This window comes from Lepidochelys kempii, chromosome 22 (assembly GCF_965140285.1).
Source record: "Lepidochelys kempii isolate rLepKem1 chromosome 22, rLepKem1.hap1, whole genome shotgun sequence".
NCBI classification, from domain to species: domain Eukaryota; kingdom Metazoa; phylum Chordata; order Testudines; family Cheloniidae; genus Lepidochelys; species Lepidochelys kempii.
The window spans coordinates 21,408,970-21,427,882 of NC_136401.1; the positions used below are offsets into that span (position 1 = coordinate 21,408,970).

Here is an 18,913-nt window from a genome sequence, read left to right on the forward strand (position 1 = left end):
ACTCAGGCCAAAGTGCGGCAGCCCAGTGTTGCAGTTTGCCTCTCTTTGGTCTTGTCATTGCTGCCCCTTAATTGGGACAGACAGAGGCAGGAGAATGGAATCCAGCATAAAGTAAAACAGCCCGCCAAAAAGGTGGATGGTGGAAACTAAAATGGGCATCAGGTGACCAAAGAGTGAGCAGCCTGAGGCAGTATTATCTGCCAGAGTAAGAGGGGTAGCTCAGGGCCTTAGCGCTCAGTTGTTGTGTGGGCTGGGGTTCAAAGAGCTTTGTATGCTTCCACTCTAGATGTTAACGGAATCCAGCTTTTAACTCTAACAACTGACATCAAAATCCACAGGAGATGAGAATGTGGGGCCTGATTCTCCACTACCTGGCACCTTGCACAGCCATTTTCATGAATGCAAGATCTGGTGGCATTTTATGCACCCTTTTCGCAGTTTGAAATGACAAGGTAATAAAGAAGCAGGCCTTGAATTTTTTCAGTTTTCTACCCCAGGCTCCTTCCTGCCCCTCTTCCTGCTCACTAACACACTTCCGCCCCATCCCCGCCCCAACACACCCATGCACTCAGTAAAAGACTTTGGAAACAAGACTTGTCAGTAAGTGATTCACCTGGACAGTAGAATGACCATGGAAACTTTTCTTATTGTACCTAGAATTCAAGGTCTACTTGCATCCCTGGGCACTCTGCCATTCCATTCACTACAGGGCAAACATCCCTGAGATGAATTTGACCCGAGTATTTAGGTGAGGAGAGGAGCGTCTATGGATCCCTGGCCCTATATAATTTTTTGGGGGGGGAGGGAAGAGAGGAATTATCATATCATTTTTCAGAAAGCTGGCAGTCCTGCAAAGAAAGAGGAGTGGGATTTGAAGGGAGTAAATTCAGGCACGAGATGTAAATAATGCAAAATGATGCCGTTTTCAGATGAAATCTACAATAAAACCCAAGCCTTTAACTCAGAGGGTGTCCTCACCCTCTCCTAGGTCAGTAAACATGGAGCTGAGTGCTCTGACCTCATCATTAAATTTTTTTTCACCAATAAATCTTCATTTATCTGTGTCTTTCGTTCATTAAGGACGTTCCACAGAACTTTGTTGTCAAGGTTGCCCAGGGAAACTGCTGAATTAACCTCAAGTGGTCTAGCTGTTGCTAACGGCAACGCTCTAGCTGCATCTTCCCATCAAACAAGAGACAGGTGTGCTAGCTACATATTTAAAAAAATAAATAAGTGGCCAATTGCTTGCGGCCCTGACTTTATGTAATAAATATTAATCTTCAACCAGCCTGCATTGTGTGTACATGGGAAAAGTCTGCCAGATATGATGAGAATTCATTGCTGCTGTAAACATCAAGGGAACCTCTAGCTCAGAGACAGTCACAGAGGAACATTTATGCAGTGCTTTCTTTAGATTTCTTCCTTGTGGCAGCATCTTTCATATCCTTCCCCATCAGGCAGCATAACCAAAGAATACATTAATTCTCCTTCCCCATCCCATCAAAACTGGCCAATGTGGGCGACACCCAGATTAATGACAAGCAATGAAAAACACCTCATCAGTATCTTCTAAGTACACTTGGGAAATTATACAATTTACTCTGATTTTTTGGAAAAAGCAATAAATAATACAATAATTCAATAAACAGGTGATTTCTAGGAATTTCCACTGCAGGATATGCACCCCGCTCTGCTGTCACTTTTGTATAGGGAGATTGGGCACAGGGTGCAAAGTCTGACTTTGGTCACAGACATATTTGCTGGTCTCAGGTTCCCAAGTCACTTAGGTTTAAAAAAGGTACCCAAGGTGACTTGAATCACTAAAGGAAGCCTAAGATCACCCTCGTGGCTTTCAAATATTGGTCAAATATTTCCAAATGAGGGATATCACATATGTGACAGAGGAGGCCAGGGTTTCAAATGGTATGGAGTTCATTTATTTTAAACGTGTATAAAGTTTTCTCTAACCTCACTTTTAAGATTCTAGGTTTCTATTATTATGTATCACTTACATGGCACTATTAGTGTATAAAGATCTGCTTGGGTTTTCTCTGTATGATATTCACCAAATGATGGTTTGCAGGTGTGGAAAATCACACTTAGTTTTGATTCCTTTGATCCTTCCCAGATTCATCTTCAACTTTTAGATTTAGGTATCTCAGGAAATTCTCACTCTTGAGTGGTCCTTTATGCACATTATATTTGGAGGGGTCTTCTGAGCTACCTCTGATGCCTAAATGCCATTTCATACATCCAGCAGAGTCATAAATATGGAAATTCAGCACACAGTACATGCCATTCTTGTGGCGCATTCCATATAAGCTGAGACAGTAATCACAGTTCAGTTTCTAGTGGGCAGGTGTCCACATCACAAATCCACCAGGAATATGTAACAATGTGCAGTCACTACCAGACACAGCTGGACTGAAAACAGTGGCTTCAAAGTGAAAGTCTCTAGATCCCATTATTGATCACCAGAACCACTCTGTCTCTTGCTGACATTTTGCTAGTATGTAATTTACATTTCTCATTGCTGTATTTTAAGCCATTGCTCCTTGATCAGCTGTCTCTGCCCCTGTAAAAGCCTTCACACTGTTCATTCCCTCTATTATTGGTAGTCACTTCTTCTGCCTCCCCTTATTTTCCTTTCCCTTACACTGGTATCATGGTTAGTTCCCTTGTAGAGTTTCTCTTCTAACCTGCAGCTGATGGACCAAGTGTAATCCGTAGCATCATAAAACACATCCTCCTTCTAACCACTGGGGAAGGACACAGGTGATGAACTGGAGGATTTTATTGTTGGCGAACTCAATAACAATTAATTGTCCTTTCCATAATGGGTAGAATTTTTTAAAGCACCCAAGTGACTTAGGACTAGTGGGACTTTGGCTCCTAGGTGTTTTAGGTGCTTTTGCAAATGTTACTCAATATACATAATATTCAAATGTCTGTCCTGAAGCTGTACTGGGGATCATTCTCTGCAAGAGAAGGTTACGAGCAGTTACACCACTCTCAGCACCTTCCTCTTGCTGATTTAACAATGGCATTGATCGTCTCCCAAACCACCTTGGCCAGAAGGAAGATCGCAACTATGACACAAGGATGGTATTTAGAAAGTGGGACTCCTCAGGGCTTCAAAAGGGATATAAAGGACCTAAATCCCTCTTTAAAAGCTAACCCCTGAGCTGTCAGATTAACAAAATAAAGCTCTTTAAATGGCTACAGTATTCATGCAATGTGTGATTCAGCCACTGAGAAATCAGGACTTGAATCAGGGGAACCTTTGTGCCACAAGTAAGCTGAGAGTGAGACTGTGTTCCTCCTTTAGGGCTGTCCTACTACATAGGGAGTGGATATTTTAGGAGAATGGTGTTAGGATATAGTGAGGTTTCCATCTCTCCGTACCTCTTTCAAATCCAGACTAGGTAAACAGTCGTTTTCATTTGATGACTATATGGTGGCCTGCGTGGAGTGAATGTGGTAGGTCTCAGTTCAGTTCCCAATGGATAGCTGTCCGCATCACACAGCCAGGAATAGGTACGAACTGGCTCCTTTGTTATCACTGAGTCCAAAAACCGAATGACATTCTCTCTCTCCTGCGCCTAGTCGTGCATAGAAAACTTCGGTCTCTAAAAACTAGATTCAATTTTTTCAAATATCTTTGACTAAAGTTAAGCATTTAAATAAGCAACTTCATTTTTCAGAGATGCTGAACACCTACAGTTCCTATGGTCTTCAATGGAAAATCACTGGGTCAATTATCTGGATACCTAGATACAGATTTAGTGGTCTGATTTTCAAAAGTGCTGGGCACCCAGCAGCTCCCACTGAAGTCAGTAAGAGGTTGGTGCTGGGAGGTTTAGCACTTTTGAAAGAACGGCCATTAGGTACCTGATTTCAGGCAGCCACGTTTGGAAAGTTTGGCCTATGGTTGTAAACTGATGTGTGAGCACCCCCTATTGGCCAAGCTGCAGCTGAACTAGTATAGCCTTTTTTTATAGAACAGTGTTGATAGAACCAAAGCTGCATATGTCCAGAAAATGATGTAGATAAAATGAGCTTCTTAATTTCAGCACCGTTAGAAATACAGGGGGAAAGACCAATGTTTGCCAAACTGACGAAACTGGCAACTAAAGAAATGTCATTATAATCCTAAGAGGGTGTTACAAATAATGGGGATAAAAATGACAACGTATTTTTTAAAATATTTAATAGTCTTTTTATAGTTCCAGTTTTGATAAACCTTTTTCTTATATATGTAAAGTGTATATAGTTCTTCTGACAAATATTTTCTCCAAAGCAAATGTTAAAAAAAAGTAAATCACTGCCAGCAGCCCAAGGCTCATGAGAAACCATACAGCAACAAGACACTCAGATACTAAAATGTTGTGCACCAGAGAGGGAGATCAAACCTTACTGCAGAACCCAGTGTCCATGATCACACGTGAAATAACAAACCAGTGCAGATGAAAACCTCAGCTGAAACAAATCTTAAATAAAATAAATCTTGTATTTAGATTGAAAGCTCTATGTGCTTGTGAGCTCTTTGGGGCAGGGACTGTTTTTTGTTTGTACACTCTCTAGCACAATGGGGTCCTGGGCAATGACTGAGGTCCTAGATGCTATGATAATAAACATAACAAATTCCAGTCCAGTGAGGCCCAGCACTGCTACACTGAATGATATCATCTCACTGCAATGCTGTGCATCATCGTAAGAATGGCCACACTGCGTCAGACCAAAGATCCATCTAGCCCAGTATCCTGTCTTCCGACATAGGCCAGTGCCAGACTCCTCAGAGTGAGTGAACAGAACAGGGCAATTTATCGAGTGATCCATTTCCTGTTGTCCAGGCCCAGCTCCTGGCAGTCAGAAGTTCAGAGACACCCAGAACATATTGGTTGAAGCCCCCCCATGCGTTGCATCTAAAGAACTCACTGAAACAACAGGTCATCAAATTATACCAAACTATCATCATATTGCACCACAACATTGACACACCATGGCACCAAGAAGTTATACTGAAAAAAGAAGTCTCCACACGGTGACTCTGGACCAGCATGATAATCAAAGTGCTGTCATTTTGGGTCGCCAGCCTGGGCAAAAATGTCATCTCACAACAGCAACATGACCTCCAGCAGGGTCCAATGCAGCCCAGCCCAGCCCCCTATGCCTGTCATCATGATGCCCAGTGAGGTGACATCATCAGGTTAATCCACGGCCTCATTGCAGATGAGGTCATCACGTCAGCACACGCCTCATTGCTCTGTGATGACACGTGGTTTGCTCATCATGCTGTGCAGTGACGTCATCACTCTGCGCCACCGCCGCGTCTCCAACGAAGTGTTTACGTCACCAGGCGTATCAGCGTTCTGCGGGGACACTTTGTCTCGTCACCATGCTGCCCGGTGACCTCATCAGGCTGTGCCATGTCCCATCGCCTCACCAAGGCCCTCCCGGGCAGCCCCCCCGGCTCTCCCCGCGCCAGGGCCCCTCGGCGCCCCCTACGGGCGGGGGTAGGGAAAGCCTGGAGACGGGCTGGGCGGGATTTCCGGCACAGCCGGCACGTGATTGGTAGGCGTGGGGGGCGGAAGCGGAAGCAGCGTAGTGCGCAGGCGCAGCGGCAGTCTGGGGCCGCGGGGGAGGGACGCGCCGCCCGCCCGAGAGCGAGATGGAGACGCGGGGGGAGCCGCAGCCAGCGTGAGTGAGACAGACCCGGGGCCGCCCTGCGCCGCCTCAGGCAGCCGGGGGCGCGCGGGCCGGGCCGGGCCGAGCCGAGCCGGGCCGAGCCGCTCCCCTCCCCCGGGCCGGCGCGGGGCCGGGCCTGCTCGCGCCCCCGCCCCCGCCCCGCGGCCGCTGCCCTTTGCCGCCGGCCGGGGGCGGTTCCGCTGCGGAGCCGCGGCCCGTCTGTCCCGGGCGGCGGGGAGACTCCGCCCGGCCCCTGGAGCGGCCGCTTGGTCGCTGGCTCCGCAGCGCCCCGGCCTGGGAGCGGGTCTTTCTCCGGCTCTGCCTTTGCGCCCCGCCTGCTGCCGTGCCCCGAGGGGGCCGCATCCCCGACCGCCGCCTGGGGCCCCCTCCCTGCAGGGTCCTGCCGCCGGGGACCCCGCCTCGCTCCCCGGCGCGGCCAGGGCCAGGGCGGTGGCGGTGTCCTGCTGTGGGCGAGGGAGCGAGGAGAGGGTTGTGTGTGTTTGTGGGTCGGCTTGGCCGTTGGGTACTAACCCCTGGTGTGCAGGGAGGCGGCCGCTCTCGGGAGCTGGGGGTGGGGCATAGGGAAAGGGGACCGCTCCTCCATGAACTCACCGTGAGCTGCTCCGCCCTCCTGCCAGGGTCTTTCCCCAAAACACAGGTGAGAAATTAAGTGTAAGCTTTGTTATCACTTTGTGTATAACCATTGAAGGTTATTACATACATGACACTTGATTTTAAAACCTTTCCTCTGTACACGAGGGATTTTGAAGGCCTGGGCAATAGTTATGCAGAGTGGACTTCTGGATTATTGTTTTTTAAAACCATGAGTTGTGCTTGTGGCCAGTCTGACCAACGGCCTCTTCGCTTCACAGGCAAGTTCGATCTACTCTGTGCCAGACTCTACCATCAGACACAGCCATAATAACAGGATAGGATTCCAGAATCTGTTCACATCCTGGGTGGAATGAGATTCTCAATCCTAATGGGTTTGGGTAGCAAGGGGGAGGAATACTGTAACACACAAGTCCTGACTTACTGCGGCAATGTTTCTTTTATTCTTTTGGTGTTTCTTTAAAAACTAGGTGAATCTTCTGGTGAAAGATGTTGAGTTGACAATCAGGAGACGGTAGTCCTCTGTCCCAAGAACAGGCAGCTTTCTCCAAACTGTACCTGCCAATGTGTTTCAACGGAGCTTTGAAAGGAACCCTTTCAAATGATGAGAGTAGCTGAGTCTCATTTGCTGTATGACAGGTTTCAGAGTAGCAGCTGTTAGTCAGTATCCGCAAAAAGAGCAGGAGTACTTGTGGCACATTAAAGACTAACAAATTTATTAGAGCATAAGACTGTCAGGCTACCAACAGTCTAGCCAAGGTCTCGTTATTTGCTCTGCTCCTGTTGCCATCTGGTGGTGCACAGGACTTTATAAAATTATTTCTAAGGGGGTGGGAGTGGGGATTGTTATTTGAGGCAAGAGGAGAAATGTAGAATTTGTATAAACTGTCTCCTAATTTACCTTAATGGTATATAAATGTCCATAATTTAGTCTTACTGATCCGCTGAGTCTCAAATTTTGTATAACCTCAGGTTTGTTTGCACAGTCTCTTTGCATCAGGGATGCACTATTAGCAAAATTATCATCATGTGACTTTACAAGGGTAAAATGGAAATGATGTACATCTGTAGCTTTGAATATGGAACTTCGGACCTTCCCGGGTTATGATGCCATATGTCTCTAAAGAGGGACTTTCACACTGGGACATTATCTGATGCAGTTATGCCACTTTTCTCCTTTTGCTGTAACTATCAAATATTTGTTTAAAGAGACACTTTTTTTCCTCACAACTTGGCTGCTGCTGTCTAAAAAGTCATCGTTCCTACTTCATTGTGGGATCAAGTTCCAGAGGAGGAAGCTGACTGGAAACTATGTTGTTCTTTGTAATCATAATGGGTGGTAGGGGTAAAGAGAAGAAATTTCTGTTAAAGGATAGAGGAGAATTCTTAGACCTCATTCCACCTTGTTGCAAATTGATCTATATTCCTGAAATGCTTCCGGTAGTATACTTCAGAGCAGTCTCCTGGTCCAGACTACAGGGAGCTCTAACTTCTTGCTCACACATCTGGAGGTGTAAAAATCCTTTGTCTAGTACAGGATCAACCCCATATGCTTGAGTATGGGAGACTGTCATCTGTATTATGATCCACCCATTTTCATGTCTGTTTCCCATTACTTTGTATTTCTCAGCATCGCATAAAGTCACTTTTGGGTCTCTGATGCTATGTGTTCTAGGCACATTAATATTATGCTAGAAGAGGGACTGGTTGTTGTGGGGTGGGTGGAAACTAATACACTCATGGAAAAATACCTGAACCTCTCAGCACTGTAATGCTCTTTGCCACTGCAGGTGAAAGTCACTGATCAGTTGATTAGGTGAGACTTTATTCCCCACATACACCTGCATACTTTGATACCACGAAACAGTTATCTGCGGCAGCCAAAAGGGTTTCGACCAAAGTTCTTGCCAAAGGTATTGGTGGAGATATGGTGGGACTTTTAAGTGATAAGTGTATTTAGGGTTATTTAGGTTACTGATTCAAATCATGTGACTGAATTTTTAAAGAGCTGGTTAATTTCATGTCCATTAGTAATAGCTATAGCTCAGATCTCATCTTCAGGACTCATTCCCCTCTTCCTGTACTGTGCTGTATTTAAAGATGAATTGGATGTTTATATGGATAACAAGAATATTGGCTCTATAAACTATGCTGCCCCAAAAAAGCATTGGAAGGAATATAAAATCTCATGTTTCAGGTCTTAAAACAATCTCTGACTGTTAGGGGTTGGGACAAGACTTTCATGAAGTCTGATAATCCTGTGTCTTTCTGCTGTGGAGTTCTTGACCTTCCTCTCAAGCATTTGGTGTTGGCCACTGCCAAGGACAGGATATTGGATTAGATGAGCTGACAACAAGTCTGAACCAGTATGGAAATTCATATGTTCTGTAATCGGTGAATTAAGTTTTCTCCTTTCTCTGAAGCATAAGCTATTGGCAACTGCAAGCCACAAGGCCGGATGGAGCTATGGTCTGATCTGGTGTGGCAGGCTTTTCTTGTGTGCAGTAGACCTTTTACTTCATTCACTCTAGGGCAACATTGACCCAGAAGGCTTCAGGAAACTTGAAACTGTTTTCACCAAAATGAGTAAGTGCTGTTGTGCGTCAAACCCTTTCTCTCCATAACAATACTTTTATCTATGGTTGTCAGCCATTAACATTAGCACTTCCTGTTGTGAAGAGGGCATATGTTGTGTAAGCCTAGTTTTGGCAAATTCTCCTTCCAGTGCTAGGGTGCGTGTTCTGCTCCTAAATGCGTATATAACGGTGTGTGACTTCTTAGCAAGAGTCATTTGAGGCGAAAAAAGTTAGAATAAATATTGGTATCAGTCGCCTCTTGTGTCAGAAAAGGCTTGCTTTGTGGGAGCGCTGTGCGCTCCCTCCTGTTACTCGCCTTGGAGTTCTTTGTGTACATGTGTAGCGGTGAGAGTAATGCACAGTGTGTACGTGGCACATGAACTTTATAGAGCGGCTTGTAAATGTTGTGATTCAGTTATCTGTGGATAAAGCAGTTATGCAGGTTGGACTGTTACATATAAAAGAACATTCCAAAATTGTTCTTTTATAATAATACAATAGAGCAGGGATCAGCAACCTTTCGCATGCAGCCTGCCAGGGAACGCTACTGGCGGGCCAGGTCGGTTTGTTTACCTGCAGCATCTGCAGGTGCGGCCGATCACAACTCCCACTGGCTGCAGTTCGCCGTCCCAGACCAATGGGGGTTGCAGGAAGCAGCGTGGGCCGAGGGATGTTTCCCTGGCAGGCTGTGGGCCAAAGGTTGCCAATCCCTGTAGTAGAGCCCACTTCGATAGTCAACTTGGATCACTAGATCACTCTGTTTCTAATGGTATGGTATGAATGTCCTAGGTTTCACTGCATCATAGTGAGCAAATTGCAGTTCTGGAAACAGTGAAATCTCTTCTAGATGAGAAAAATGACTTAATTCTAAGAATATTTCGCAGTATATGTGTGCGCATGTATAAAGCACAAATTGAGAGAGAATGCAAGCTTACAGAGCAAGATAACATTAACTATCACTAATGATATTTTACCTAAAAAGACTTCAAAAGAAATTACTCTCCCCTCAGCTTGTATTATTCTATATACATTACTCAAAGGGAAGCACTAGTCTGTAGGGTTAAATATGAAAATACTTTAGAGCAAATATTTTTAAATGTAATTTTATGATTTATGATCTCTGGCACTTGGATATGGGCATTCTCTTTCCCTATTTGCATGTGCCAAAAGGGACCGCCTGGTCTCTCTACATTTTGCATCTAACATAAAACTAGCTATACCAAAGTAAGGGTTCTTAGGTTTTCACCCAACTTGTTTCAGGGCTGCATATTTCAGTCCCATTCCTTTCTTTCCCAAGGTATATTCCTGTCTGTTTCCTGTGGAGAATACCATTAGCCAACACACTAGACCAGCATACTGGCTTCAGAATAAAGTTTTTTGTCTTATTACACAGAACTGCAGCTAAAGACGTTTCGGAGGTGCCAGCCCCGTGTGGAATTCTAATGTTTTCTGCTTAGACCCTCTTGGGCCAATGGAGCTAGTACATTGTCTTTTGAAACCAGTTAATCCATCTGAAGTGTGTATTTGCAGTTGCAGTCTGGGTATTGTACAAGTAGTGGCAAATCCTATGATAATTCGCATGTATACTGTGTTATAGTGAAACATGAACATGGGTGAGAGAGGTCTCAGAGCAGCAGCCGTGTTAGTCTGTAGTCACCAAAAGAACAGGAGGACTTGTGGCACCTTAGAGACTAACCCATTTATTTGAGCATGAGCTTTCGTGAGCTACAGCTCACTTCATCGGAGGCAAGATCCGATGAAGTGAGCTGTAGCTCACGAAAGCTTAGGCTCAAATAAATGGGTTAGTCTCTAAGGTGCCACAAGTCCTCCTTTTCTTTATGGGTGAGAGAGGTGCTCCTGCAAAGATTGCACTAAAATGAACTTGATATTATTATTAAAAGGTTGTTTTCACCTGTTTGGATGTCACCGATCACAAGTCGGTAGAGTGGTTTCAAGAGGATCACGCTGCAGGGACAATTTGGGGTTCCTGCATGGAATAAAACTTGCTTAAGTGAGTCTTCCAGGCATATTAGCTTTCAGCAGAACAGATGCAAATTGTTATTAGTTATAAATGTCTGTAAATGCAATTCTTTCAAGCGAAGCCACTGCTGGTCTTGACTCCTTGTACGAGTGCATGACAACAGCTCTGGCCTCTTGAGAGTCAGAACTTGATTTTGATCTTCGATGTGTAGCTTAACATGTATTAAATGTTCTTTCAACAGGAATAGAATGAGCCAGGGAGACTCAAACCCAGCAGCAGTTCCACATGCAGCTGAAGATATTCAAGGAGACGACAGGTGGATGTCGCAGGTAAAACTGATAACACAGCTGACAAATTAGATAGAATTCTCTTTACTAGCAGATTGTGAGGCAGTCAAGTGCATGATGAGCAAAATACAGGTGCTTACATATCTGATTCTGTGGCTGGTGCAGCTCAGCCCCCCAGATGTTAGCAGCGTCATTGATGAGTTCCAGTAACCTACCACGATAAAACAGGCAAAAAGCAGCTTTGTGGCATGACCTGAAAATCACATTTTGAAATAAAGTTCCAGAAAGATATTTCAGGTGGCTCACTAATTGAGAAGAATCGCCAACCAGTTTATTAAAAACAAATAAGCTGGAGAGCACTGAAGTGTGTAATATAGCCAGGCAGTGACAAAGCTGAGAAAAGTTGAACCCAAGTGTCTGGACTTGGAGTCTCCTGTTCGTACCACTAGATTATTAAAGCTCCTCCTAGACACGGTGAAGTAGTCTGAGGAGACTTGTATTGTGACTAGCCAACAACCTGAATGACCCATAGATTTAGAACTGCTGAACACAGTATCTGGAGCAAGCACCTCCTTCGTGTGGGGTGTGTAGTATAGCCTAAAAGGCTCTGAGTTGTAAAGGAGTGGCCATTTAAAATGTCAGAACTTGTCTATGCCAGGGAGAGAGCAGGCAGGGAGGAAGGTCCAGCAGTTAAGGAGTTAAACTAAAGATACATGCCTGAGGGGCAGACAGGATGGAAAGTCACAAAGTTTGGCAGCAGAGGAACTGGTTGAGCAACTCTCACTTTCTGTGTATGGGCTACAGATACCAAAGGGAAACTGACAGCTGGAGCTTATGTTGCTGCTTTCTTTTAAACAGCATAACAGATTTGTCTTGGACTGCAAGGACAAGGAGCCCGATGTGCTGTTTGTGGGTGATTCCATGGTGCAGTTGCTACAGCAGTATGAGGTATGGCTGGAGTGGATGAAGTTGTGGGGTTAGATGGCGGAGATGGTGCCTCCCTATCACTTCTAGTCCAGTAACTGGTGAACATATGCAATACTGACAGTGCCTCCTTGTCCTCCGGCCCTTTCTAATCTTACCTCCGCTTCTTCTTCAGCTGCTTTCCAAACCTTGATCACTTCCGTTTCCCTGTGCTTGCCCCAGGCTTCTCCAGTCCTATCCCGTCAGCCACTTTGAACCTCTACCCCACCCCTCCTTTCCCTGAGGTCACTTGCCGCCTTCTCAGTTTCACTGTACGCATCCCTATTTCTGTCCCTCTGTCTCCCTGTTGTCACTCTCTCTTCACTCTCTGCAGTCACTGTGTGAGCCCTTTTGTAGATTTAAAATGAATTCTATCCTCTCTTCTCCCCACACCTTCTGTATTCTAGATTGTGCCCATCCCACTCCAATGTGACTGTTTTTCACTTGGTTTTCAATAATGAAGTTTCCTTATCTCACTATGGTACAAATATGAAACTTAGTGCGTGTATCTCCTTAGCCAGAGAATTTCAATGTAACCCTCTTGCATACAGTGTTCTAGCATGCTTGTCCCTCTGCTGGTGTAGAGACTGTGCTATTGACTATCCCAATGTCCAGAGATTAGGAAAGGCAGCAACTAGGATGTTTTAAAAAAATGTATAAAATGTTTTGAAAGCCCTTCGTCCACTGTTTCATCAGTGATGGCTACCAAACTGCTTTGCACTGAAAGTGTTACTTTCCCGTGTGACTCATTTGGTTCTAGACTTCTAACTTCCCAGGCAGTAAAAGGAGTTCCTTTCCCTCCTCCAAAGTCCCATGTTTAGCAGAGATCTGATTCTGGCCTTGATGGCCTGGAGATGGCTCCCTTCCTGGGCCATCGACATCCCTCCTGGATGGGTTGAAGGAAAATTGCTCTGTATTAGCTCCCTCTTTTCTCTATGCCAGGACTGAGTTCATTAACTGCTGTGATTCCACCTCTTCTGGCGCAGAGAATGTGTAATGCTTCCACTGGCAGCACCTCTTCTCCCCTGGAGTATATCTTCACTCACTTCAAATGTATCATTACCTGAGCTACCTCTTTATGTAAAGCGTTTTATTTTTGTTGCTGAAGAATAACACTTGAGCTAAAATATTGAATTGGTTCCTGGTTTCAGATATGGCGAGAGCTTTTTTCACCCCTTCATGCATTGAATTTTGGGATCGGTGGGGACACAACAGCTCATGTTCTGTGGAGATTGAAGAATGGTGAATTGGAGAACATTAAACCCAAGGTATAAACACATACAGAACTGGCTTTTATGTTTGTTTTTTCATTTCAGAAAAAAACTCTGAATATTATCTAGTACGGAGCTGAGGACACCAAAATACAGTCCCTCTCTAACCAATGAACTCTTAACTGCTTCTTTAGAGCTCCTCTCTAAAGGATGTTTATTTACAAGGAATGTACAGAGTCCTGCGCCTCTGAAGACAGAAGGAATCAAGTAGCAAGAAACACCTTCTTTTGCTTATAGCACCAAAAACTAACTCTTCATTCTGCACCCTGACCCAAAAACCACTCCTTAGGTTCTTTCAGGGCCGGACACTGCATTTAGCTGTTCCTTCAGATTGTCGAATTTTTACAGCTATATTAATTGAAGGGTGCATTCGTACCTATCCATCTCAATGAGATTGTAACTCAGGCCACAGCAAGGTTTCACGCAACTCATAGCACATTCTAAATGATGTACAGTGTACCGGGGTGTTGTCATACAGGGTGCTTCCAAATGCCTACTATAGATAATGTACAGCACAGGTTCAAGTTTGGTCACCATTGTCAGGCATATTGGTGACCCCAACATAAGAGGTTAAGGCTTAAAAATAGAGAAATGCTGTAAAAGGGTTTCATTTGAGAGCCAAGACTGTAGCTGGTGCTTTACAAACAAATAAGCCTCTTCTCCTGTGACGCTTATAGTCTGCTTCGTACACATCTAGTATGCTGTAAGGACAGGCAAGATGCAAGGTACTCTAGGGGTCTGAATTGGTCACTAAACACTGTGCAGAAGAAGTGTTAGATATCTGTTCCTGTGCTGATCAGGGTAGCTTCCCTTAACGCTGTGACTCTGGTTCTGTACTGAGTGAGAGAGAGGAGACTTAAGTTGATAAGAAATGATTCAAGAGTCAACAAAGCTGACAGTCTGGGACTTTTAATATTTAAGCCTAACTCTTAATTGTTTTGTCTAATTGGTGGAAGACAGTCTAGGTCCCAGCTGTTGCCCTTTCCACAAGAACTAGTATGGCTGCTACTGCCCCTCCTGTTTGTGTATCTTGAGTGGAGTGGTAAACCTGCTGCCCAGGTTCTGTTTCCTCTTCACAGGTCATTGTCGTCTGGGTTGGAACAAATAACCATGAAAATACAGCGGAGGAAGTAGCAGGTGGAATTGAGGCCATCGTGCGGCTGATAAATATCCGACAGCCACAGGCCAAAGTTATTGTATTGGTATGCACATCAGAGGGTTGTGATCACATAGCACTGTTGGAACAACCCATGTCGTGTGCTGTTTGCACCCCTGTCCCAGTGGTGTTGGGTGTTACCTGTACGTTTTGGGGGGAGGGTCATAACTTATTCACAATAATAAACACTGTAGGAAGGTTTCTCCTGTTCAGAGGGCTTTGCCAACATTATCTAACTTTCTCAACCCCTTCAGAAGAGTATTATCTTCTCATTAGAGGCATCTTTGTCCCAGACAGAGAAACGGAAGCGGTGAAATCACATGAGAGATGAGAATGATGGAGACAGAGCTGGGACTGGAACTTGATCAATACCAGTTCTGATCCTGTGCTCAAACAGCATAGACTGTCGTCTTCTGCTGTGGGAGTTGCATTACCAACGATTAAAACTGCATAGAAAGAGGGCATAAGTAGCTAATAAGAATGCTAATAAGAATTGGTGAAAAGAGGAGCAGATTCTGCCCATGTGTCAGCAGTGTCCTTCAGACTGTTTTCATTCATGTTTCAAAGTGGGGCTGGATAGGGCTGAGGCAGATGTGCAGGGGAGGAGTGCCACCCATGGGCTGGACCCTCATTCTGAGCTTTAAGGGTCTAAGCCTAGAAAGAGAAAGTTATTATATTGTCTGAGTCGCTTCAAAGCTCTCTTCTTTGCTTCCTTCCTATATCAGAGCTTGCTACCTCGAGGCGAGAAGCCAAACCCTTTGCGGCAGAAAAATGCCAAGGTGAACCAGCTGCTAAAAGCCTCGCTCCCAAAACTTGCCAGCGTCCAGCTCCTGGACGTCAGTGGGGGCTTCGTGCACTCGGATGGCGCCATCTCGTGCCATGACATGTTTGATTTTCTGCACCTGACGGGAGGGGGCTATGCAAAGATCTGCAAACCCCTCCATGAACTGATCATGCAGCTACTGGAGGAGACCCCTGAGGAGAAGCAAGCTGCTCTGGCCTGATCAGCTAATATCAGTGTTCAACGTCATCCCGGCCCCATCAGATCAGTTCTATCACTGGCACTACAGAATCCTTCTTTCTTAAAGCACTTTCCATTGTAGAATGTTACTGGATGTTCGTATCTAGTGTTTTGAGTGGGAGGGCTAACGTCAAACTGGTCTTGTACATAAAAGGGCAGGGCTGACTGGTTTTACTGCAGGAAGAAATTAGCTAAAGAAGATTTTTACTTTTAAACCATTCCTCATTTAAAATGAGAACAAGACTGTCACCTCTGTGCCCCTCCACATGCATTATTCCTCTACGATGCCCCAAGAACCCTATTAGCCTGACTCTAATAACCCATATGCAGTTCTCGGTTTAGCTTTTCCTTTCCCTAGGGATTATACTCTTATGTATTAGCTTGGGAACCAGAATTGCATTCCACTCACTAGAAACAAAACAACTGCATTTTTTTTTCAAAAACCATTCCCACCTTTAGAAGTTTTATTTACTAAGGTTTTTTTAAGAGACACTTGTTGCTTTCTGGCTCTTTGTTTTTGAAGCAGCATGAGACTAAATGTAACTGGAATTCAGAAATGTAAAAAACCAAAGTGTTAGTTGAGCTGAACTCATTTAACACTCCCAAAATATTGTTTTGTTTCACAAAGTCTGTTCGCTGTGACAAACTTCATTCCATTGTTGCTTGGGCTGTGGGCAGTCTCATTTGGGTGCTGTTGAATATCATGTCTTCTATAGTACCTGTTCTTTGGTTTGTGTACAGTATTGGAAGCTTTTAACAGTTCTTTGGTTTAGGAGCTTAGTTTTCCAGCAAACATCAGACACAAGCCGGTCAGAAGCGTAGAGTTGACAGTTCATCCCGCGGGGAGGGCTGTGCTACAGGATTCTGCACAGGGCTGTTCATGTTCATCGTTCCAGTTTTTTTAAAGTATGACTGTTACACTTTTTTTTTTTTTTTAATCCATACTCAGCCCCTCTTTGCAAGGCCGGAACCAATCTAACGCTTTACCAGTGCTATGGTGTATATTTCTTTATTGCTTCTGTTTTACTTGTACAAACATTTTATTCAAGCAAATAAGGCCTTTGACGGTAAAGAATTGAGTCAGTCTGTAGCCTTTTCCTCTCCTGGACACTGTCCCTTTCCCCTCCAGCAAATGGAGTTAGTGTGGAGAGTGGCCTGTTCATAGGGACTCTGTCTCGCTAGAGCTTTTTATACGAGAGCTAATTATAATCTGTGTAATGACTATATAAAATTGTCATTCATTTAAAGGTGAACAGGAAAAAAACATTCTTATCAATAAGAAACTGTTTGAGACCCAATGCAGAGCCTTGCTACTTAAAAAATAAAAATACTTTAACCAAGTTTATTCTTCATTGACTTACCTACCACAATTGGAGTTCAGCAGTGGTGTTATCGCTAGTAATGGTCACACCACCGCTTGCTAAAATACAACAGCCAAAGCAGGCTCTGCACTGGTTGACGTGTTCATGAAGACTGCAACCTTCAACTGTCATGCTGCTTTTTGGCAGGTAAATAAAAGAGGAAATGATTTTTGTTTTACATTTTTGTTAAACAGGAGGTCTACCTAGATTGCTTTTTCTACCCCACTACAAAAAGACGTACATATGTAGTATATATAGCCTGTTTGCCCTTTTATTCTAGTAAAAGGTTCTGTTTAAGGCAGGCTTTAATCTAGCATTAAGGAATGCGTTTATGTCCCCATCACGCTTCTCTGCTGCTGTAGGATTTGTCATAGCAGGATTTCTGCCTGGATTGCATGCATAGCGTGTGTGTGTGTGTATGTGTGTCTCCAGTATATGTGATCCACACAGAGGTGTGGAGGAAAGCTGAAGAATCCCACTTCCCAGAAATAAAGGTTCAAGTTTGATAGTGCTCAGTGGGAGAGGAGTCATCCTGGTCTTACCTCCTCAGGCCAGCGTGGGTTGGGGGAGTGTTCCATGGGCCCAGTCATCATGTTTGTTCAGCAGCACCACTGCCTTCCCTTCCAACAGCTTGAAACATTAACGGTAGAAACATCATTCAGCTCTGCTGAAAGAATGGAGGCCTCAGCACAGGAACTTGGGGGTGTGGAGCAGAGAGAGCAAGCAGATTTTAAAACAAAGGTTGGGGAGGAGAAGATTTAGCAGGGTGGTATGGGCCCACCTGTAGCAAAAGTCGGGGGATGAAACAGGACTTCGGTCTTTACTAGTTTTTGAGGATTGTAGGCTTTTGTTGAAAGGTACCATGTTTGTTTGACCCATGCACTAAATGTCTCTCCATGGTGTCACCACACTGGTAAGACAGCTACTTCCTGGCAATCTAGGTTTTTTTTTTTTTTTATAGAAAGCTCTAACTCTTTGTAACAGTGCAGTGTGTTTACAGCTGAGGCTATCTTCAGCTGTGAGCCAGAGCCCTTTGGTTTGGTGCTGATTGCAGTGGTGTGGGTCTGGCATGTTGAATACACATTGGTTGGGCAGGGGCAGGCTAGCTCAGGTGGCTCTCCATGCTCAAGGATGTTTTGCTGAGGTGCCATGTTGCTTATACATGGGTCAGCATTCGCCACCTTTCATCTCCAGTCTGCACTGTGTCTTTCCCAGCTGCATTAACCACCTCTGTGTGTGGCCATGGCAGCGGCTGCTGTGGAAAGGAAGGGCAGCTTTCTTCCCTCTGGGACATGGAAGCTACTGTCCTGTTGCCACCATCTAGCAGTGACCAGGCCATATCCCAGTGTAACCACATATCCTTTGGGGAAGGCAAGGAAAGAATCTTTTTCTCATTGTACCAAAATTAGAGCCTGGTTCTGAGAAGTACTGAGTATTTGCAATTTCAACTGTAGGGTGCTTGCCACCTCTTGGGATCAGGCCCAGCAGACCCCAGTCTGGGTGCTCCTGTGTAGCCTTTGTGACTTCTTCCATTGTAACTGGCTGGTTGTGAAAGAACTGACCCTTTCTAAACTTTTAATTTTTTTAAATAATCTAGTTACACGTTTACAGTTGTATGCTGAAGCCTGGAATCTTGTCTGTGCTGTGGTGTATGAGCATTGCCAATTTTATATTTATTGCAGTGAAGAAAATGCAAAGGAAATGGTGTGAAAGGAAGGAGAGAGTCCTTGTCTCTGAACTCGTATGTGGGTGCAAGCAAGGGGACTCCAGGTGCAGGCTGGGGGACCTCAAAGGCTGGAAGCTTGCACCGTATGTAAAATCCAATTACAGCCCTGCTTCACGGTGACCTTCCTTGGGGGCGCTGCCCACTGCTGGGAGCTGACTGAACCTTCCCCAGGAAAAGCTGTGATTCTGCTTTGGCAAAATGGCATTGACTGGTAGAACTCACTATGTTTAGTGCATATTTCAATATAAATGTAAATGTTTCACCCCAATGA

The 18,913-nt window shown here is 44.8% G+C and overlaps 1 protein-coding gene across 8 annotated transcripts; it reads left to right on the forward strand.

The window, feature by feature from the left end:
* Positions 1-5,581: 5,581 nt before the first annotated feature.
* Positions 5,582-18,913, forward strand: PAFAH1B2 (platelet activating factor acetylhydrolase 1b catalytic subunit 2). 8 transcript variants are annotated; one of them, XR_012155958.2, is made up of 7 exons: positions 5,582-5,700; positions 11,099-11,186; positions 12,003-12,092; positions 13,259-13,375; positions 14,458-14,580; positions 15,260-17,063; positions 18,599-18,913. XR_012155958.2 is itself a non-coding variant. In XM_073321224.2 (7 exons), the coding sequence occupies exons 3-7, from the start codon at positions 11,106-11,108 to the stop codon at positions 15,536-15,538; spliced, it is 690 nt and encodes a 229-aa protein (XP_073177325.1). In that variant the 5' UTR covers positions 5,610-5,700; positions 8,832-8,886; positions 11,099-11,105; the 3' UTR covers positions 15,539-18,913. The 8 variants fall into 8 exon arrangements, 6 of the variants coding, with proteins under 6 accessions (XP_073177322.1, XP_073177328.1, XP_073177325.1 ...); XR_012155959.2 differs by having other exon boundaries at positions 15,260-16,461; XM_073321224.2 differs by adding an exon at positions 8,832-8,886 and having other exon boundaries at positions 5,610-5,700; positions 15,260-18,913.